At 34.9% G+C, this 24,352-nt stretch overlaps 1 protein-coding gene across 2 annotated transcripts in view; it reads left to right on the top strand.

Moving 5' to 3' along the window:
* LOC136042857 (uncharacterized) overlaps positions 1-24,352 on the top strand; it is a 138,198-nt gene that overhangs the window by 47,715 nt on the left and 66,131 nt on the right. For both annotated transcript variants that reach the window (XM_065727792.1, XM_065727787.1), the window contains exon 3: positions 5,850-5,945. In XM_065727792.1, coding sequence (XP_065583864.1) covers positions 5,850-5,945 — 96 coding nt within the window. The remainder of the gene's footprint in view (positions 1-5,849; positions 5,946-24,352) is intronic.

Raw genomic sequence — 24,352 nt, 5'->3', positions numbered from 1 at the left:
GATTTTCCGCCGGTTTTATACGCTGAGCATTGCAATGATTACAAAAAGATAATAGCTCATCAGGACAAAACTTTGTCTTACTAAGGTATTTGGACCTACATAATCAAGGGAAAAACCATTGGTTTACCTATTTTGTTACATCCTTCAGACCAAACGAATCAGCAATGAAGGAGTTTTAGCTTCTACAAACACAATTGTGTTATTGCAAACCTATTCGTTAATGGGAAAGACAAATCAAGAAACCATCAGTATGTGTAATGATAACTGTGACCCTAATACTGACTGCTTGGGAGACTCCAGTATTACACGACAATTTAGTCTGTTACAGACTAATTTTGTGACTAATTCAGCAGGATTCAAGAAGATCAAACATTGTTCCTCCAATTCCAGCATTAATCTTTTTTTCTAACAAAATAGAAACGTTCAGAATATCAAGTTTATTATTTTAAATTTATGATTGGAGCATGATTACCAATGTCCAATGAATTAGTAATAGTTTAAGTAAAACGGTTGCATTCGCTTGTTTAGTTTTTTTGCTAAATATTTTTGTGGTTTTTGTGTTTTTGCTTTCGGTTTTTGCTAAAATAATCTTTAAATAAATTGCTATTCTGTTCAGTTTTAGCTAAGTAAAAAAACTAGATTTTGCTGAATATTTTTTTTGTCTAAATAATACACAGTTCTTTTTAAATATCGTAAGTAAAATCTATGACAAGGGAGACGCAGTAGCAATCTTTCGATAATGTTAATGTTATCCGTCTTAAATAATGGAATAAGCCATGCATTCTTCCAACTAGTAGGAAAGATACCTTTACTAAAGTGTGATTTAAACTAATTAAATATCCCCTTTATGAATCTAGCATAGTTTCTTGGAATTCTCTGAAATTAATCGAGTAAACACCTTATTGGTATTTTCTAATCCATCAAAGTAATCTGTATAATAATATTTACAAAAATAAAATCAAGAGTAACCACTATCCCGAATGGCATCAGAATCAGTCCTTGGAAAATTGTTATTGAAGGCGCAATTTACATATTCTAATTAAAATTATTGTAAAAGTTATGGTTTAATAGCGTAGAAAAAGCTGAGACAGAAAGTCCGAGTTTCCGTCCATACATCACGTTAGATGTGTTCACGGTTTGAAGGATATTATCAAAGATAGTGTAACATGTAAAATATTTAGTTATAGAGTTTACACTTAGAAATTGAACAACAGTCCGTATAATATGTGTTGTAAATATTTTTTACTATCTACAGAGATAACAGTTCGTATAATATGTGTTGTAAATGTTATATACTGTCTACAGAGACGATAGAGCTGGAATTTTTTTTTACAAAGCTTGATTATGTACGCGCACATAGTGAATGACATTTGTTCACGATTATTCATGCACACTTTTCATCTTCTGCTCACCGATTCATAATAAGAAGGCTCTTTCGGAGGAGTTTTTTTTTGAGGGGGAGGGCATATATGTACAGTGATGAAAGATAGACAAATATTTTGTGAATTATGGAGGTAATCGTAAAATTACGAGAAATTATGAGATTTTGGCAGGGGTGGATTCAGGGGGGCCAGGGGCCATAGGCCCCCAAGATTTTTCTGGCGCCCTCATTCGCATTCCGTTCTTTTTTCTTTTTTACTCTTTTTTTAAGTAAACTTGTCAATTTGATCAATTACTCGTAGGGGGTTTACCCAATTAACAACAAAAAACAAAGCTTTCCTATGAATGTAAAGAGCAAAGTTGGAACAAAAATTATTTTTCTTCAGCCGGTTCAGTATCTATCTGCAAAATTGGCATAAAAATCTTTAATTGTTGCAAAAAATTTTTTGCAATCATGGAACTTTCCCCTATTTTACGAACATGGAAACACATGTTGAAAAGGAATTAGTTTTTCTTTATGTTAAACGTTCGATAAACGTTCAGTAGCACAGGAAGTTACAGCTATTTGTCTATTCACAATGACAGATTGAAAAGTAGCTTTTTAGCTAAAAGTTCAAAATAGATAAAATTAAAAAATCTGGACAAGAGCATAGAATAGATAAGAGACGAAGACTGATGGCTGAATGTGCAAGGGGATTGAAGGATATTTCTGGATATTTTGGTAAAATATCCGAAAATACCCGGAAATCAAAATGTAAGTTTTGACTAATAATAAACCCTCTCCACCCTCAAAAAATCCTCAATTTTACTTTTGTTACTAATTAAATAGCGAATGGTCCAATAGGGCTTTCGTGTGAATAAATATATCTATCTATTTATTTTAACTATATAGCTAATTCGGTTGAAATTAGATGAATAAATGATTTGAAATCAATTAAGACCAGGAACAGATCCATAAGGTCGGAGGGCGTGATCCTCCTCCCAAGACGATTCTGGTACACTTATTCCGTTCTTTTTTCTTTTTTAATCTCTTTTAAAATGAACTTGTTAATTTGGTGCCCATCTTGAGTCACATTGGCACCCTTAGTGCAGTGGCCCCCGCGCCTAAGATTTTTCTCTTGATCTGTTAGAGATTCAGACATGAAACTGCTCGCACGATCAGTTTACGAATCATTTCGTTATAAAATTATAAGACAAATCTCGTTTTTAGGAGAAATTAATCATATAATTAAACTTGTTACCTATATCTTCATCTTCAGATTGTGTTTTCTTTTTTTCTTTTTTGACATATTTTTTTTATTCTCTTTCTTAAGAGCCCGTCGATTTAGGGTACGGTTTCTGGGCGTTAATGATGGGAATACGACAAGGCAACTTACAACATTAATTTATGTTAAGGAGTAAGTTTTTTAAACTGTCCCTGCCCACTCCCACTAAAAAAATCCTAGAAAATCCACTAAAAAATTAGATAAATGAGAGAGTTAAAAGTAATTTAGGCCAGGAACAGATCCACGGAGTCTGAGGAGGTGACCCTTCCCCCAAGATATTTATGGCACCCTTACTCCGTTTTTTTAATCTTTTATAAAATAAACTTGTCAATTTGGTGCCCATCTTGAGTCACATTGATCCAGCCCCCCCCCCCCAAGATTTTTTGTAAATCCACTCCTGGATTTTGGGGTGGAATCGGTATGGATTTCTCCTTATTAGCACCTGGGGCAAATATCCAATTAAGGAAACGTCCTTAAATAGCCAGTATATGTTACAAAATTATCGGTTTAGATATGGTATATTCGTCCAGTACCACCAGCATGCTGTTCTGACTGCGTAGATTTCTTTTTTACGCGTTTCTCAGTGTTAGAAACTATACATGTAATACAAAAGCCTAAAAAAATCGTAGCAAAAGAAGAAGAATGTGTTTTAGATCAATTTAGAAACGCAAAGAATAGGCAAATAACACATAAAAGCACCGAAATATGTGGTTAAGTTACGTCGTATTGGGTTGCCTGGTGGATCATTTGTCTGACAACAAATGTAATAAAGCTATGGTAAGTAGTGGGGGCCAAGTGGTTGAATTTTTTGCAGGATCAGTTGTGTTGGGCTGAGCTCATAGGGCATGGAATTTTGTGCTAATTAGTTGTTTTGGTGTTGAGTTGCTTGAAGCTGGGCTGCCTAGGGTGAGTTTCCAATGGTCGAGCCACGTGGGTAGCTAGATTTTGGGTTTGAGTAGTTTGAGATGAAGCAGCTTGAGGTTGTTTGTTTGGGAACATAAGAATAAAATCCGAGAAAAGTGTTAAAAGCCGAACCTATGACGGTATTAAAAAAGGATCAAACTATCAGCCAAACTTACTTACTTAATTACTTACTAAATAATTACTTAATTGACTCACTTAATTAAATGCAAGCTACCCAGTTTGTGTTAGTCAGATGTACCCAAATAAAAAACCCAAATATAAAACTGAAAGGGTTTCCAAGAAAGACAATAGTATATAAACGTATAGACTGAACACGTAAGATTATTTGATAGCCATAAAGACGTACATTAAACGAGCATGGTTCAAGAAAATGAACACCAATTTTACTCGAGGAAAGTTTTAATCATAATATTAATATTCAGTTTAGGTATCCCTAAAAACTTTTATAAGATCCCCAATTACCATTGTATGCCAAGTGCATATAAATTGAGTTATTATTATCTTGACTCAAGGGAGATGTATTAAGTGCAGCCGTGCAAGAACGTTTCCTAATTGCTTCTAAAAAGGCTATCTTTCTGGGGATTAAGAACAAAACAGGGCAAAGATAGTCTCAGATACACTGAAAGTTTCTTGGAAAGAGATGTACCCCCCAATTTCTCAGTAATCACGGTACCAATCTAGTCAGGTCCACAAAACCAAAGAACGTTTCTGGTGTAAGGAAGATATCTAGATTTTGTTCTCAGAAAGTCTAATAGGAAATTTATTACAGTTGCATGAGTAAACTGATAGTGAAGTTTAGTGAATTGAGACATCTGGTGCTAATTAAACTGCGATTATTTTTTAGAGGAATAATTCATAGAGTAATTTAGAAAAAAGTAGAGATAACACCCTTTCTTTTGAAAGGATATGATATTTGAAATTAGTATGTTATTCCTCAATATCGTCCAATATTTGTTCGGTGGCAAAACTATGCTTTCATTTCTATCTGAAATTTGTTTGATTTTGTCAATTGAAAGATATTATTGTTGTTCACAATATAATTTTTAAAAACGAGGAGAAAACAGTTTTGTTTTTAGTTTTTTAACTATTAGTAGTGGTATTATATCACGCTATCTTCGCATTTTGCATGGAGTTAAAACTATCTTAAGACAACTCTGCTATTCTGACTCAGAGGGTAATATGTTCTGCGACCTAGATTTTAGAGAAGATAAAACAAAAAAAAGTTTTTGGTCTATTGAGTACTCTGCACTTCTGCAAGTGTTGCAATTTTTCCAAATTTTATCCATATTCTAATTTTGGAAAACTGTTATTTCTAAAAAAGTTCGGAACCAGATCAAATGCAGAAAGAAACTGGACTAATCAATGTGGTAGGACTGTTTTAAGGAAGTTACTTTTTAAGGAAGATAGTATCAACGAGGATTATTAAAGATGTTAGCTTAAACACTTTTTTGCTCCTTGTTTATTTTTCGTTATCAACTTCGTTTCCAGGATTTTTCAGTCATAAAAGTTCCCAGTCCATATTTTGAAGAGCAATTATATTAATCGAAGTCAAAAGAAAATTTGCTAAGCTGAGATTGCATTTACAATTATGCCAATTCCTTTTAAATCTGATTCTAAATGACTTTAAGGTCTGGTTCAACCTCAGCCCCTAAATTACTGTTCAGCCATTCGAAATAAGAACTCAGTAGGGCCTACCAGACCACAAAACACATTGTAGAGAATATGCTGCGATTTCGGCTAACTATCAAACAAGAGATGTATGAACAGAAAAGCCATTCCTTGTCCCCTCTTTTACTAACATTAATTTTTTTTACTTTTTTTTAGTCGGATTTTTAGTGCATGTGCATAATATTTTAGACTAGAACCATAATAATCTCTAGAGGATAAGGCCTTGTAAAGTTTTTTTTTCTATTTCGATTCATTTTATCACATGTGATTTCTTGGTGTGAAATTACGCTCAACTCTATAACAGCCAAGATATCATATTTTGCCGCTTTGGAGGGTGAATAGAGGGAAAAAATACTCTAGAACTTGTAATCTTAAATTGAAACAATCCCATATCAAGTTTCTAGAATCATCTGTCTGACAGAAGTGGAGAAAAAAGGAAGACACATTGCCTTTTACTGAGTCTCCAAGCCTAGTACGTTGGCTTGGACTGTATCTCATTTTTTGTTTCGATAGTTCTGAATGGTTATAGAGAAAAGTTTCAAAACAGCCTGACAATATCGATAGGTCGTAAACTTAACATTGGAAAGAAAGTAAAATTGGCATTAATTTCAGGCAACCAGTATTTAGATGCTGTTGATGTTACGTCTCAACCAAGTCTGCGAGCTCCTGGTATGATTGACGATTTGCTCATATCAGATGGACTTCGAGGTTAGTAAACAGAGTTCGTGTATGTTTTTTTTTTTTTTTTTTTTTTTTTTTTTTTTTTTACCGTGAATTTCTGCAATGTCTTTTTTCAGTAGGACTTTTAGTGCATGTGCATAATACCATCTTACATTGATTATTTTACATTGATATTTAATTATACGTATTTTCACTTAAATTTACGCAAATCTTTTGAGAAAAAATATTTATTCTTGGTAGCCGCCAATATTTATCATAGAAATGATGCAAGTGTGAAGTGTCAACTTTGCATTTCATTTTCTTTTTCTACACTAGTATTTCCTCCAATGCAACACGCCAAATAACCAAAGTTAACGGCATAATCAATTATGCCGTTATTTTGCCTTATTTTGCAAAATATGATTGCGAGCTTACCTAAGTACTGAAGTAAAGCCACTGTGGAAAGAGTATTTTTGTTTTATAACACCCCCGTTGATTGATGAAAGAAGTGAGCCTGTCAAGTAAATTTTACAGTGCCCATTTAACTATAATCTAACTTCCATTCAGTTTTATAAACACTTTACTGTGAGAAAAAACTTACTAAACCCCAGTCAACTGCCACCAATGGAACCACAATAAGTTCCCTTGTGTTGTAAAAAAAGATTTTTGAACTCATTAAAATTTTTACTTCTTTTCTAGAAGTCTATCACAGAGCACTTTCAACTTTTAATATTTTTTCTCTAAGGGTGCTTAATCTTTCTGGACTATTTTGCGATAAACTAAGATTATATTCAAGGCAAACTGAAACATTTGGTGGTAATTAAACTGTGATAAATTTTTAGGACTGCTCTAATTTCAATATTGATGTCTCGATAGATTAGAAAAATAAATGTGAAGTGATTAATACCCTATTAATCGTAAAAAGGGTAGATTTTCTCTCATGGGAATTGACGTGTTTCATACGAAAAAAGATACTATTTCGCTCAGAAATGATTTAATGATTTAATGAATTGAATCTGAAAAACCCAGGAAAACCATTAAACAAAATATATTATTTTAATATTATTTTATTTTATTATTTTAAATAATTAAGGCTTTTACTGGTAATTAGTTCACCAAGTTTTATTTACCCCAGTCCTCAGCTTCACAACATTGAGGTAAAAATAACATGCTCATGGTAAAAAAAACTCAAGAAGCCAAATCAGTTGAAAAAAATAATCTAAATGGAATAAATTTATGCTGTTCTGCCGATTCCAAATATGTAATGCTTATCAATATTAGAGTTATTCGGAGACTTCTGTCATGTTAGAAGAAGGAAACAGTTTTTAACAAAATATTCTTATTTATCTTATTCCGTTGTTGCTGAGACCTCTAATATGTCCAGTGGCACTTTATTTTGTTTTGGACGTCAGGGGGGATGGGTAGGCTACTTGCCAGAAATAATGCCCCCCAAAAAAAAAATTTTGCATGATGAAGGAGGAGAATCCTTTGGAGATAATTTTTCTCCCATAGATTTTTAACCTTCATCTCAGTATATTAATATATTTGAAATAGACAGAAACTGGGAGGGAGAGCTTCTACGACCTACGTTTTTTTGAAGGTCTAAATTTTCGGTCACGTAATACTATACTATGAAATCTATTTCCGTTTCTGATATCATCTTTACCCGTATTCAGAACCAGAAAAAGCTTCTTTTTTTCCACCAATTCATTTGCTAAGAAAGTAAATCACCATATCATGGAACCATATTTTCTTACATGAAGCTTATTAGTGAAATAAACTCATGCAAAAATTGCGATTTTTTATTGTCTATTTCGTCAAAAGCTAAGTTACATGTCGCCCAATAAATAGTTCCTAAGCTATTCAAGACAAGTTGGTCTATTTGAAGGTAGTATCCATATCCATTAAGATCCTCTATCACCTTAGCGCGTCAGATCCTTGCAGTACTGGATATCCTACGTTTTTTTATGTCTACTCCATTTGTACTTGAAGCTAAATAAATCATAGACAGCCAAGATTGATATCATGAGCAAGAGTCTAATTCGATAGATATTAAACTTTATAATACTCTTATCCAATAAAAAAAAAAAAAAAAAAAAAAAAAAAAAAAAAAAAAAAAAAAAAAAAAAAAAAAAAAAAATGGATATTGTACGTATAGGTATACTTGTGGGTTTGTGGGCTTTAGAGGCTAAGAATATAAAGGAAATGCTTGTTTTCTTTTCAATTGGCAGCTACCTAAAATTCAAACTACATGAAAGTTAAATAGAAGTCAAGTTTAGCCATGCAATAATTAAGGTTACTGGACAAGCTAAATATTAATTGAATTCACTTTTGTCTTCAAAGCAAACAAAATCTGTCTTGACCTTATCTTCCCCAGCAACACTATCTAAAATAGCGTGACTTCCATTTCCAAGGAGGTTCAAGAAGTTTAGATCTAAACTATATTGTTTTCGGCTACTGCCCTAATCCCATCTACACCGAAATAAAGATAATCAACAGAACGATTGAATCCAACTGTCCCTCTTGAATCATTTTCTAGCATGAATAGGTTCTCTAAAGAACTTGCATATTCAGTTAAGTTTGTTTAGTGTGATAAACATGTTAGAAGAAAATATAACGCAGTAATGATGGTTTCTAAGTTTCCCAAGCATTTCTTAAGACAGGATATAACTCTAGGTCAATAGAAACAACAGCAGGATTTATTCAAAACTAGGGTGATTCTGAGTCATTGTAAGTTTTTTAAGGGACTTGCAATGAAATATATGTAATTACTTAAACACATCGCTAAAAATTCATTTAAAAACACAAAATAGTTGTGGTAGCTACAAGACCCAAACTAGTAAGCAGTTTCATTTCATCGCCATGCCCGAAAACAGAGAAGTATATCTCACACTATTTGCTTCCAGTTTTTTTTTATTACAAACTATTTGATAAGATTCTCTGGTGACAAATATTTCTTTGAACCTGGTAATTTATTTAATAGAATAGGACAATAAAGAAAATAAAGAAATTTGACAGCTGGATAGTTCAGTTTAAATTTATTTTTTCTTTCGCTATTCTATTTTTTTAATGTATGAATATACAAAGGATTTAAGTTCTAGGGTGAGAATTTTCCTGTTATGAATAAGATACGTTTTACATGGCCGGTATAAAATCAAAACGTGGTATATATGCAGACAGCATGGTTTTTGAGCCTTTGTACTCCTTCTTTAAACTATTCTAAAGCGTATGAAATTGCATAAAGACAAGTCTACACTTGTTATAATCTAACAAAGCAATAAATTTCTCTGTAATTTTGGTTTGATTTTGATTTTCTTTTAAGATTAAATGCATAATAAGTAAACATATTATTGATTAAATAAATTGATCCCTTTTCCAGGAATCCCTGTCGTTTAATATTCACTGTATTTTATTTCATTTGCATGCAATTTAATTGTTCTTTTTGTTTGAGAGGTTTTTTCATAAAAATATTTAAAGATGAAATTATTCCTACGAAAGAAAAATCATGAAATATGTTCCCTGTCACCCAACAACACTGCTATTTGGGTGTCTGCCCCCCTGGAAAATTTTCTGCCTGCACACTTGTTTAGGAGTATCCAGTTCCGGCCCCTCCCCCTCTCTCAAGGACTACCATGTGGGGTGTAATTACGTCGCCGAGCAAAACTAATGATTTAATATTTTCTTTTATTTAATTATGATCAGAGATCTGGAGCTCTATAACGGTGAAAGATTAAAATATGGACCATTTTCCTTAAATATGGACGGCACAAATGAGAAGAAAGTCCCTGAAGTTTTCAAGAGCTTGGTGGTTTTCCAGTTCAAATGATTTTGTTCTAGCTTACTTAATAGTGCAAAAAGACTGTCTTGGCCCTGAAAGTAAACTTGTTCAAAATCATCAAAGTCGCAGGGAAAATAGAATATTTTTTGGGGATTTATTATAGAAAGATTCTTCAAATTCCTTAATGTTCATTCCAAATTCAGCACAGCCTAGCAAAGAGCGAACACACTCATCCCATGATAAGTGGGATTTAATAGCAGAGATTATGAAAGGTAGTACAGTTAAAAATATTTCTATGTGAAAGATCCTTCCTCTTTTGCAATATAAATAGCAATATCTGTTTCTAGTAAAAGCTCACCAGCGATTTACATCGTCTAGTACATAAATCATATATTCAATATCCCCTCCCCTCCCACAAGCTGTGGACTATAATAACACAATGCTTGAAAACTTCTTGCTTGAATTAGGGTAATTGTTTCTACACCTTTGAGACATTATATACTTCATTCAGTAATCCAAATGGGTTTCCAAGGGAGTCAAATTATTGGGGATATTCGAATAATTTTTTATGATTAACAAGTTTGAAAGGACGTAATTTGTCAAGTGCATAGAAAATTGTAATTTCCAGGGAACCGCTTGTCAGAGCTTACTCTGGTTACGCCCCTAATGTGACTGTTACCTAGGCAATAATATATGATAACAATCAATAAAGAACCATGACAAGAGCTGAGAGGCATACTAAAAGACAGCCAAAGCTGAACCAAGAAACATGACTAGGCTATCAAATTTTGAACTTGAAACCTGGAATTGGGCATATCCTCTTTAGAAAAAGGGTGGACTGCTCCAAGGAAACAATTTTATAGTCATTATTTTTCTTTCCATAACTGTGGGTAGAATTATAGGAGGCCTTCCATCAGCCTGACTTTAGTTGTGTCACTATTATTAAGTTGTCTCTTTCCATATCTATCGTGGGAAAAAAGTTAAGGAGTCTACGGCAGTTATAGTAAAGAGGGGAAAATAATTTTTATGTAAACAGGAAAACATCCATCAGGAAAAAAGGTTTTCTTTTTTTGCCTAAGAAATATTTCCAATTTTAATTTTGCTACCCACCAAGTATTAACAGGATAAGTTGAATAACAAGATAAAAAGCTATAACCCTAGTCAATGACTCTTCTACCGACTAATTGCGTAACAAGAATAGGTCGAGTATAAAAGAATAGAGTAGTTCTGGCGTTGTGAGATGGTGTGTGGCCTTCACCCGTGTTCCCAGAAACCCTTGCATGGCCTCTTAGTGGCGTCGGGGAGGGATCCCTGACGAGTCTGCCTAACAAGGGTCATGATTGCAAACAGTACTACAATTTGACTTTTAGGAGTGACTCTCCTCGAAGAAATTTAGCCGCGTAAACGATACAGCATTGCAACTGCTTCTGATTAGTGGATAATATTTCCAGATACGCCCAGGACCAAATCATTCCCCATTTTCCTAATGCCGAATCCTGCATGTAAAACAAATTGCATAACTTGTAGGCCTTGTCCCGAATTCTGGGGGGTGTGCCAACCTCAGAGGATAGTTATTTCATCTTTGAATATTTCGAACAGAATGGCTCTCTCTAAATTTTGATCTGATGCAACTGGAGGAAAAGGGTGCGAGGGGGAATAGTTGCCCCTCAGTCACCTTTGTCTCTTAAAGGGGCACTAAAACTTTTTATTTCCATTGGAATGAACCTCTTTCAAAGTTTATATGACCAATCCTTTCATAGAAACCTTATATTTTAACAATAAGCAACTTGCATCATATATATCCCTTGACCCAGAACCAGGGGGGGGTCAGTCCTGAAAACATAGCTTTTTCACCTTTTGACTATTTTAAACAAAATCACTATCTGAAAATTTTGATCATATCAGAGGAAAAAGGGCATAAGGGGGTGGGGCCCTCAGATTACTCTAAGGGCATAGGGGACTGGTTGTTCTTTGATCATTTTGGATCCTTTAAAAAGGAACTGGAAATTTTGATTCCCAATCGAATGAGCCTCTCCAAAGTTTATACAACTGCCCCTTCCACAAAAACCTTATATGTTAACAACGAGCGACTTGCATGAAGCAGCCCTCTTCCTGGGGATTGTGAAGGGGTTGTGTCAATCCCAGAGGTATAGTTATTTTCCCTTTAGAATATTTTGAACAAAATGGCTATTTCGAAATTTGGATCGGATACATGTGGGAAAAATAGGGCGTGTGGAGGATAGTTTCCCTCCGGTCGCTTTTGACTCTTAAATTGGATACTAAAGCTTCTGATTTCCAATCGAAAGAGCCCCCTCCAAAGTTGATACGACCAACCTTACGTATGAAGTGCCTCTGGAAAAAAATAATAATAATAAAACATTGAAGCCTTACGGCTCTTTACCTTAGGCAACGCTATTGCGTTGCCTCTGATTGTTCCGAATGATTCTAACTAAAAACTTTTAAATCCATTTTGGTATAGTTGATATATTAAAGATGGATTAGGCTCTATAAACAAAAGAAATAAAAATGAAAATCATATTCTCCCTGACATATCTATGTAATTACTGTCGGTGTTTCTGACAGCTTCTTTTAGAGATTTATCAGTTATCCAAACATTTTTTTTTACATCCTGGAAGATCAGTCTAAAGCTGTTATATATCTTACATTTCCAATTTTGCTCAAAATATCTTTTTTCCTCTTTCTCGTTGTCGCTTGACGTTTACTCCATTCTTCCCTTTTCCCCTTGGCCTGATGATCAGAACAGATTATCATAGAAAAATAGTAGACGATTGATTCGATAGAAATTCTAAGATACCGTGAATTTCTAAGGGATAAAATGGCCCTTAGGGTGCGTGATCAGCCCTTGGCGCCTTATTTGCACCTAGGCGTCTCCATGACTATATATGGTGTTATAACATTATTTTAGTCGATCATTTACATAAAAAGGTAAAAATAACCTCAAATGTACCTTGGTATGACACGCTGAGTGTAGAATCGTAAAAATAATAGAAATAACAGATGGATTTATAATCTATGTGATCGGCCAGCCGCAAGTTGTGCATTGGAACAATTCAATACCATGTAGATTCGATTAAATAAACAAGAGCTAAGAGCTCATATGGCACTGGTGACGAGGCGAGAAGAGCTAAGAGCCAAGAGATCATATGGTATGAGCTCTAACAAAATTCTATGAATCAATAGATTGATTTAAAAAGGAAAATAAAAGGCTTAATGCCGGTAAGGATTTAAAATAAGAGCTCTGAGTCACGATGTCCTTCTAAATATCAAAATTCATTAAGATCCGATCACCCAATCGTAAGTTATAAACACCTTATTTTTTCTAATTTTTCCTCTCCCTTTAGCCCCCCAGATGGTCAAGTCTGGGAAAACGACTTTATCAAGTCAAATTGTGCAGCTCCCTGACACGCCTATCAATTTTCATCGTCCTAGCACGTCCAGAAGCACCAAACTCGCCAAATCACTGAACCCCTCCCCCCAACTCCCCCAAAGAGAGCGAATCAAGTACGATTCTGTCAATCACGTATCAAGGACATTTGTTTACTCTATCCACCAAGCTTCATCCCGATTCCTACACTCAAAGTGTTTTTCCAAGATTTCCCCCTCCAACTCCCCCCAGTGTCAAACGATCTGGTCGGGATTTGAAATAAGAGCTCTGAGACATGAATTCTTTCAAAAAATCAAATTTCATTAAGATCCGATCATCTATTCGTAAAATAAAAATACCCAAATTTTAACGTTTTCCAAGAATTCCGGTTTCCCCCTCCAACACCCCCCAACGTCACAAGAAAAAAAGTACACAAGATTAAAGCACAAGATCCTTCTAAATATCAAATTTCATTAAGATCTGGTCACCCTTTCGTAAGTTACAAATACCTCAATTTTCAAAATTACCCCCCTCCAATTCCACCAAAGAGAGCAGATCCGGTCCGGTTATGTCAGTCACGTATCTTAGACAGGTTTTATTCTTCCCATCCAGTTTCATCCTGATCTCACCGCTTTAAGTATTTTCTAAGATTTCCGTTCTCCCCCCAACTGCCCCCCCCCCCCCAATTACGCTTGATCCGGTTGAGATTTAAAATAAGAGATCTGAGTTACGAGGTCCTTCTAAATATGAAGTTTCATGAAGATCCAATCACTCCTTCGTAAGTTAAAAATACGTCGTTTTTTCTTATTTTTCAGAATTAACCCCCCCCCCAATAGATCGGATCCGTTCCAATTATGTAAATCACGTATATAAGACTTCTGCTTATTTTTCCCACCAAGTTTCATCCCGATCCCTCCAATCTAAGCGTTTTCCATGATTTTAGGTTCCCCTACCCCAAACTTCCCCCAACGTCACCAGATCCAGTCAGGATTTAAAATAAGAGCTTTGAGACACGATATCCTTCTAAATATCAAATTTCATTGAGATCCGATAACCCGTTCGTAAGTTAAAAATACCTCATTTTTTTCTAATTTTTCAGAATTAACCCCTCCCCCAACTACCCCAAAGAGAGCGGATCCGTTCCGGTTATGTCAATCATGTATCTAGGACTCGTGATTATTTTTCCACCAAGTTTCATCCCGATCCCTCCACTCTAAGTGTTTTTCAAGTTTTAGGTTTTCCCCTCCCAATCCCCCCCCAATGTCACTAGATCTGGTCGGGTTTGAAATAAGAGCTATGAGCCACGATATCTTTCTAAATATCAAATTTCATTGAGATCCTATCACCTGTTCGTAAGTTAAAAATACCTCATTTTTTCTAATTTTTCAGAAATAACCCCCCCCAACTATCCCAAGGAGAGCGGATCCGTTCCGTTTATGTCAATCATGTATCTAGCACTTGTGTTTATTTTCCCCACCAAGTTTCATCCCGATCCCTCCACTCTAAGTGTTTTCCAAGTTTTAGGTTTCCCCCTCCCAACTCCCCCCGCAATGTCACCAGATCCGGTCGAGATTTGAAATAAGAGCTCTAAGACACGATATCCTTCTAAACATCAAATTTCATTGAGATCCGATCACCCGTTGGTAAGTTAAAAATACCTCATTTTTTCTAATTTTTCAGAATTACCCCCCCCCCCCCCAACTACCCCAAAGAGAGCGGATCCGTTCTGATTATGTCAATCATGTATCTGGGACTTGTGCTTATTTTTCCCATCAAGTTTCATCTCGATCCCTCCACTCTAAGTGTTTTCCAAGATTTTAGGTTTCCCCCCTCCAACTCCCCCTAATGTCATCAGATCCGGTCGGGGTTTAAAATAAGAGCTCTGATACACAATTAAGATCCCATCACCCATTCATAAGTTAAAAATACTTCATTTTTTCTATTTTTTCCGAATTAACCGGCCCCCCACTCCCCCCAGATGGAAAAATTGGGAAAACGACTATTTCTAATGTAAGCTGGTCCCTTCCCTGATACGCCCGCCAAATGTCATCGTCCTAGCTTACCTGGAAGTGCCTAAAGTAGCAAAACCGGGACCGACAGACAGACAGACAGACCGACAGACCGACAGACAGACCGACAGAATTGGCGATTGCTATATGTCACTTGGTTAATACCAAGTGCCATAAAAAACAAGTTTTCCAGCTGAAGGTAAGAAGCAATGTTAACACTTGAAACAAACAGAGATAATTACGTATACTAGGGGGTTTGCCCCCTCCTCAATACCTTGCTCTTGAAGCTCAAGTTTTTTGGCATTAAAAAAAAGTTATTTACTGTTCAAATTAGACGACCCTTGTGCTCCAGGAGTCGCTTTTAAAGAATTCGGACAATATTTATACTTTAGCGTGAAGACCGAGGTGATGAGGAGGGGGTAACCCCCCTTGTATATGTAATAATTCCTGTTCTTCTTAGGTTTTTATATTGTTTCTTACTTTCTGTTGAAAAAACTTGTAATTTTTATTTAATTTCTGACCGTTTTTTAAATAGCGCCAGAACATATGGCTCTACCTCAACGGAAAAATCCTCCTCTTCACAGAAAATTCCTCTCGAAAATCCAATCCTGCCGAAAATTTACCTCGGATAATTATTCTTGACGCCTCAATGCGTAAAATTGAGTCAGTACAGAGAATTTCGACATATGAAGACATATCAAGAAATTTCGTATAAGAAAATATTCCAGTTCAAAATAGGGATAAAGCCTTTGAATTGACAGTGAAACAAATATAAATTTTTTTAACTGGATATTTTGGACACATATACAGTGTCCATCATCAACAGTAAAAATCATGTACACTTTATATGTGTCCGAAATTTCCAGTTTTAAAATTTTATATTTGTTTCACTGTTAATTAAAAGGTTTCATCCCTATTTTGAACTGTTATATTTTCGTCATGGAAAGGCAGTGTGGTTTTCGAAGTTACCTTCGTATAGGAATTTTGAAAAATTCCCCCAGTATACAATTTCCCATGAAAAGTTCACCCACTGGAAAATTCCTTATCCATGGAAAATTTTCTCCGAGCAAAGTCCCCCAAGCAAAAATTTCGTGTTCCCCTCCCCACCCAAAAATGAACGCATACTTCCCAAAATATTAATACTATATAAATACTATGCGCAAACAATTGGCTAATTTTATATAGCTTAAATACCTTTCCCCAGGGTCTGTGGTGGGTCATGTTATCTCCAGAGATATAGTTATTAGGTCTTTCAACTATGCTGAATAAAATAACAATCTCAGAATTTTGATTGGACAATTTTGGGAAAAAAATGGTGTTAGAGGTGGCCTAGTTGCCCTCCAATATTTTGCTCGCTTAAAAAAGGGCACTAGAACTTTTAATTTCCTTTAGAAAGAGCTCTCTCCCGATGTTATAGGTCCTCTGGATCGATAAAATCACCCCTGGGGAAAACAAACAAAATAAAGAATAAAACAAATAAACACACATGCCTGTGATCTTCCTTCTGGCAAAAAGTATAAAATTCTCCTTTTTGCTGGTAGGAGCTTGAAACCTCCACAGTGGGGTTCTCTCATATTCTGAATCTGATGGTTTGATTTTCATTAGGGTTATATGAATTTTAGGGGGGGTCTTCCTCCCTTTTTTCGAAAAATCAGGCAAATTTTCCCAGGCTCGTAACCTTTGATGGGTATAACTAAACTTAATAAAACTTATGTGTTTAAAATCAACATAAAAATAAAATTTTTTAGATATATCTATTGGTATCAAAATTCCGCTTTTTAGAATTTCGGTTGCTATTGAGCCGGGTCGTTCCTTACTAACAGTTCTGTTACCACGAACTGTTTGATACCAAACCAACTACTAGCCATATTTACTACCTGAACCACTGCAAAATTGGTCTCGTACAAATAAGGCCGTATCCTGGATTTGTGTTCAGTGGGTGTGTTTTTTTGGAGGGAGGAGGGGGTTTACAAAAGCGTTGATACGCATTACTATCTGTTTATATGCATTTTGTTACGTTTTTAATAGCCAGGTAAATATTTCGAAGGAAGAAGGTTTGAAACCCCCAACCCTCTCATGGATACGGCCTTGCGTGCAAAGCACTAATCAATTTAATTTGTTTAGCTGTTTTACGGTGCAAGGATGCAACGTTCACTAGAGTTCTTCTTTCAGCTGAATCAACTACATCCTCTCCGTGTCTGAAAAGTATCCTTATACCAACTAGTTTGCTTCCTAGAGAAAACAAGTTCAATTTCTACTTCCTCAAAATTGTTTCAAATATACAGTGCTTTAGGTACAAAAGTACAGTATTCCAAATGGTTGCATCTTCCATATCCCCGACAATTTGATCCTTGTCCTCCACTTTATGCTTACTTAATTCACACTTTAATGTATTCTCTGTTTCCTTTACTTTTCTATTATTATCATACGATAATTGACACAAATAGTTTTCGCGCAACCCTCTCCTCTCTTTTTTTACCAAGCTTTAAACGTTTTCGCTAATGTTCTTAGCTGTGTTTTTAACTTTTTATCTAATTCACCATCTGCTATTTCACAAAATATTTCCCTAAAATTATTCTATCCATCTTCTACATTGTCAAATTTAGACTCTCCAATTTCATACTCAAGTGTCCTTTAAAAGAGTCTACCAGCGTCATAGCTTCCCGACAGTTGTTATTCTTACTCAATTTCAGCTTTTGATTAATTCTTGGCACTTGTAGATGGTAAACTTTTAAAAACAATAACAACACTACTATATACCCAAGAACCTTGCATCGATCTAGCCAGTCTTCAATTTGCAATGACTTAATCAATAACGTTAGCCCTCTTACCATCATGTGATTACCATTTCAACTTCTGAGCCATTATATGACCAAATATTACATTCGTTGTAACTAGATTGTTCTACCTACAAAATTGCTGCAATCTGTAAATGTTACTATTTTCCTTTCGTACGCTAAATTTAACTTTTGTAGGATACCATCCATTCGTATTCATACCGACCTGGGAATTAAAATCACCTTCTAAAAATAGTAGATTTCTACCTAGGATCCCCTCTATTTGTTCCCTAAGTGTACGTACAATTCATCTGAACCCCCACTATCTTCGTCAGTTGGTTTTACAGGGGCATATGCCACTATGCCTTGCACTTTTTGGAAGTAGAATGAGCAACCAGAATTCTATAATTTATACCTTTCCAGCCTCAGCAAGACCTAAGTAGCTTAATTGTAAATGTGATAGTTTCTTTTTAACACTGTAACGCCCCCAGACATAATTTTCACATTATTTGAATCACTGAAATTTTTATGGTCTCAGGAAAAGCAATATTTCTTATTGGTACAGACCAGGGACTAAATTATTTCCTCAAGTCTACACAAAGTCCTTCGTCTGGCTTTGAACTGGACAGCAAGAAGTTCATGGGACTGTCAGTTTAATGGAGGCACTGCAAGCCCCTGAACCCACCTGGATCATTGCATGATTTTTCACACTCGGTGCTGCTCTTCTAGCTGCAACAACAGAAGTATTGCTACATCAATCACAATCCTATTACCTCTGACTGATTGTATATTCACGCCTAAAAACATTACTCTACAACGGGAATGCAGCCAATAACAGATCATTTTAAAAATGTATTTTGAAAAAACCATCAAGTGAGGATGAATTCGATTAATCTTACGGTAAAAGTGGATTGTGAAAACAAAAAGTAAAAATATTGAAACAATATGTCAATGGATGGCAACTTTTCAACAGTTACTGCGTAGAAAAGAAGCTGCTGAAAATTGCGAGAAAGTAAAGGGTAGGCTTTTGAAAAGCAACTGTGATGACCAAAAGCCGTTCTTGGATCACCTGAAGAAACAGAACAAGCATTAAAAAAAATAACCGAAGTCATCTTTGATGATGAAAAATATGCACAAATAGACTGGTTAAAAAAAAGATTGAGATAAAATTCAAAACTATCGTGGTTGCGGCAAACACCGCAACCTAGTAAAGAACGAACTCTAACTCGTAGAAACCGAACTCTTAAAGACGCACTTTGAGAAAAGCAACTGTTAAGTAAGGAAGAATTGCTATTTGAAGCTGATTAAAGAATGTAACTAAATCAAGTTTATTTAGAAAATAAATTTATGGGATTTACGAAAAATAGCGCAAAATCGCACACAATTGGTGTCACATCGAAATAGAAACCATATCGTAGGGATCTACGTCCCCAAAACACTACTCAGGGGAAATCAGCCCCCCATCTTGAGCAACAAGGAAAATTACTTTTTCGCATGGAAAACAATGATGTGTACTCTCTCATAGAGAGTAACAAACGATATTTAACTAAACGCAATTTTTGACGAAAACCACATCTTTATACAAAATGATGTAACACACGTATCTCTTGAGATGATAACATAAGGCACATATATATGAGAAGCTGCTTCTCCGGTGAATAAGGTCTTATAATGCATCTCCTTTAGTCTTATTCAGTTCTTATGCCCTTTACTCATACGGTACTATGTATATTGAGGGAGTCTAGCGATTACCGAGTCACCACACGGGCAGGCTTCACTATCCGTTATTTAGATCCGGAAATTTGAAATAATATTCCGACTGGGATCTGGGGGCTGAGAACATTTGTTTATTTAGAAATAAATTAGAGACGTATTTTTCAAATGAAGAAATATGGTTATTTGGATGTTTTGAATAATCTGATTTTATTCCACATAATTGAAACGGATAACTCTTTACTAAATAGTAAAACAAGGCCATGAAAATCGTTTCAAGTGCTGAAACAAACCAGTGGCAAATCCTTGGATGTAAAAAAAACAAAACAACAAAAACCTGGAACGCTTTAACAGTGACACTTTCGGCTACCGATACAAACTGTCCAAATACTAATTTCTTCTTCTCTCATGAAAAGACCTCATTCCTTATCTCCTCATAAAAGACTCTCTGCAACCGTTCATACACCACTTAGTGACTGCACCCGTTTCATAAGAACTTGCTTTAAAAATTTAGCATCTGTACTACAATATGCAATTCCAAAAAAAGGTTTTCCTTGCAACTCAAGATGAGGGACTGTAATTCTCCTATACATGGTTATCGACTATTTTGATTATGACGGTGTAGTTTTCATTTCGCTCCTATTCCATTTTCTAGTAGATTCAGGGTGTCATGTTCAAGGTTCTTGAAATCAAAACTTGCAAGGATTGCTAATTTCCATAACTGAAGGGCAGCAATGGTTAAAAGGACTTACAAGCCCCCTTAACCCACTTCTTTGATATAAACATGGTTACATTTTTTTTTTTAAATGATCACCCATGTATGATTTAAGGAGCATTGATACAACTACTAAACATTTTTAATGTATTGAATTTTATCAGCTTATATTATAAATGATTAAATAAATGAGGAAGGTGAATACAGGACAGATGGTATATATTGGGCTGTTTTTAATTAGGCTTTTGATAAGGAGTTTAACGGCGAGTTAGATGGGGTTTGTCTATTAAAGATGGGAACAATAAGCAAAATCCATAACATCTAAAAAAAAAGATCAACGAAATGGAAATACCAATTTTAAAACTTCAAACAAGCGAAATCAGCCATTATAAGATAAACCTAAAAGAAAAAAGAAAAGGCTATGATGAATAAGATACAACCCAAAATGAACTTGAATTACAACTGAAGAATTGTATCAAGACTAAAGAGAACAGAAACATTTTCAAATTCTAGTGTGGATGCTATTCTGCTCAATACATCCCAGCCTCCCCAGTAAAGGCTAGAATCTATTCTACGCTTTGCTGAAAATTAGGGCACATTTTTTATAGTTTATCTTTTTCTATTATTAAGAAAAAAACCATCAAAATTAAACTTATATTGAAACTTCCACAAAAAGTTCTTATAAATATGTGAGTTGTTCTATTATACGTGAGACTAAATATATTTTCTGACGATCAACTTAGATCATGCTGTTCTAATGCGACACTAATTTCCATCGAGGCTCTTTTTCCTTTTAAAGCCATTCCTTTCAAATATGTAGAAAATCGATACCTTAATGAAACGTTATGAAACATCAGTTAATAGCATTCAAACCCATCTCAAGTGTCAATAAAGTACAAATGGCACTCAAAATATGGCACACATACCAATGTTTCATTTATTTTGAATTTATCATTTTCAAAGGTATAGAAAATCAATAGCTAGACAATATGACCAGAAACAGCAATTGGTAATATCGGAAACAGTAAATTAGGCTTTTAGAATCCAATGGGCCGGCCTCCAGGGAACATTTGTGACTCAAAACAAAATTTTCATTTCAGTTTTTAACCTGTCCATACTTTTGAATAATATATGAAATAATCCAAGTTTTCAAGAGCATAAAAAATCTTATGCCATTATGTATATAAAATATACACTTTCAAAATCAAATCAAATTTTACAGTGTGCCAAGAGGGTGACTGGAGGCTTTTGCACTTCAAGATAATCTGTCATTATAAACATGCCTTTGATGGTAAAAATATGGCTGCCAAAGGCAAGCTCTTAGCTTAAAAGCCTTTTTTTCCCTTGTGTCTTAAGAAAATTGATCTGTAACATCTATAGAAGAATCCCCGTTCCTGTTTTCATTTGAATATCTTAAGATGTGAAAATATTTTCAGTGATTTTTATGCATAAAAGATAGAAGAGATAAAACATTAGACACTGGAAAATAAATGGAACAAGAAAGAGAAGTTAAGAGACGGGGGGGGGGGGAAGAAGGAGGGAGTGAGAAGGAATCGAGGACTCTATATATAACGTCAGCTAAAGGCAATGCTGCACAGGGGCATCAATTCACAAAAATGCAAGAGAGTTTTTTTTCATTCCTTAACAAAACTCAAGATACTAAAAATTTAAATCCAGGAGGGATTTTTATGTTTTTTGGTTTTGTAATGAAAACACTAAAAGGGATATTTTTCAAAGTATGGAGGAATGGGAGAAGCGTTAGGGAAGACTTGGGGGGGGGGAGTAATTTCCTTCTCGATTTAGAAAATATATATATATATTTTTTTTTTGTATTTTCATTGAAAAATTGGAACAATTCAATCTGTTACCCCCACAAATTTTGAAAAATACTATTTTTGTAATTTCATTTAAAAATAAGGAAAATTCTTGCGCCTCCCATAAATTCCTGCAAACTTGTGTCTGTGGTTTACATAAGCTCCTTAAGACTGTAACTTTGTTTCATATTTGTGTATTTTTTCTAGCTAACCATTCACAGACCGTTTTATATCCTTGCGCTTTTCATTTTCGTTGCTGTTTCACATTTTGAAATCACTATAAATATCTTAAGTTTGTTGGTTGGAACTTCAATAATTTCACTGAACCCCTGCCAACTGCAAGTTATTTAGATGCAAAATTGTATAATCGTAAAGCGATGGGCTGTTTGAGTGGCTAGGGCACCGTAAGAAGCAAAATGGGCGTGGAGTTCTGTAGGTGAGGATGACAGGGGCGTGGGCAGCTCTGTGGTGGTAAGTTAAAAGATGATGATTTGGATTAGTCAAACAGAAAAATGAATTAGTCACACAGAAAAATGAATTAGTCACGCAAGGTTGGGCGATAGGCTTGCTACTTGTTCCTTTAAAAAGTAACCAACCAACAACTGAAACGTCAATTTGACGCCCTATGTGTCCGCAATGGTTCTGGAGGTTTTTTTTTTTTTTTTTTTTTTTTTTTTTTTTTTTTTTAGAACAATTTTTCTTTGGTGTTGATATAAAAACAATTTCTGACATTCACGGAGAAATTTATCAGAATGATCAAAACTGTGTAAAGGTAATGAAACATAGAGTTGCAAAGATTATGAATAAGATATAGATTGTTATGAATAAGATAATAAAAAAAGGGAAAAAAAGAGAAAAATCAACAATGCGGTATATGTACATTTACGACATTCATTTAAATCCTTAATAATCTTTAGGGAAAATATTAAACTTCAGGGTAATTAATATGGAATAATAAAAAAGAATTTGGTGTTTTATCATCAAATAACGGGATTTTTGTCAGCAATTTAATCAAAAGGATGGGCGTTCCTCTGATTCATTCTCTTAAAAAGAAAGAAAGAAAATAAATCACACACACCAAAATTGATCTTGTAAATAATTTGTTTGCCTGAAATCTACAAGTAACATTTAATCTGAAGTTCTATCAAAATCCAGCTCTATCAGTATGGTTTTAATTACGTTCAAATACTTCAAAGATTTGTGTCTACCAAAAACAAAAATTGTTTTGAGGGGATGGGGCTAAGGGATTTTAATTGTATTTGCATAAGCGATTCGAGAGTTGTCAAAATAATTCGGGTGGGTGGGGGTTAAAATCTGATCCCCCTGGGCACGCCCTTGCTGTAAGATATCCAACTATAACAGTCATTAATATCTGGCAGTTTCGTAGTCACTGATTGCAGTTTATTGAGGTGTCATCAACTAGACAATATAATCGATGACTATTATTAGTGACTGTATCATGAATGGGTCCAAGAAATTTCCAAGGGGAAAAAGCGGGCTGACATCGACTGTAAACTGCATTGAATCAGGACAAAAAGTTTACTCAGTTATTACAGGTTATATCAGTCAGACTCGACACTAGTCCAAAACTCTAAGGAGACTACCATGAACATGGCACATTGGACCTGAGTTGTATTAAACTATAAAAAAAAAAACAACAAAAAAACATTTTATTCAACTGACAGTAAGGAGCAACATTAAAACTTAAAATGAATAAAGATTATTTCGTGTGTGGAGGACTGGCTCTTTTTCAACCCTTTCTCTTTACACAAAAGTCTTAAAGTTTGTTAAAAATAGTTCTCATTCAAATTCAACAGCCCTTGCGTTTGAGTAGTCTATCTAAAATGATTGTGAAAAAAGTCAATCTTTATCGCAAAAAGCGGGGCTCGAGGAAAGGCAGACCTCCTCACATACGTAATAATTTCTGTTCGTTTTAAGTTTTAGTCTTGGTCCTTACTTTCAGTTGAGAAATCTAGTTTTTCTTGTCTGATTTCCAATAGGAATGGGAGGAGGGCTAATTGTCCTCTAATCTGTTTGGCTACTTAAAAAGGGCACTGGAGAAATTTTTGGTTTTGTTTCAAATGAGTTCTTTCTCGATCCTCAAGGAACATTGGCTCAATACGATTACCCCCGGGAAAAGAATAAATTAAATAAACACGCATCCGTGATCTTTCGTCTAGCAAAAAATGCGAAATTGCACATTTTTGTCAATAAGAGCTTGAGATCTCTACGGTAGAATTTCCTGATATACTGAACACAATGGT

This window comes from Artemia franciscana, chromosome 2 (genome assembly GCF_032884065.1).
Source record: "Artemia franciscana chromosome 2, ASM3288406v1, whole genome shotgun sequence".
NCBI lineage: Eukaryota > Metazoa > Arthropoda > Branchiopoda > Anostraca > Artemiidae > Artemia > Artemia franciscana.
This window is presented reverse-complemented; position numbering and strand designations above follow the sequence as displayed.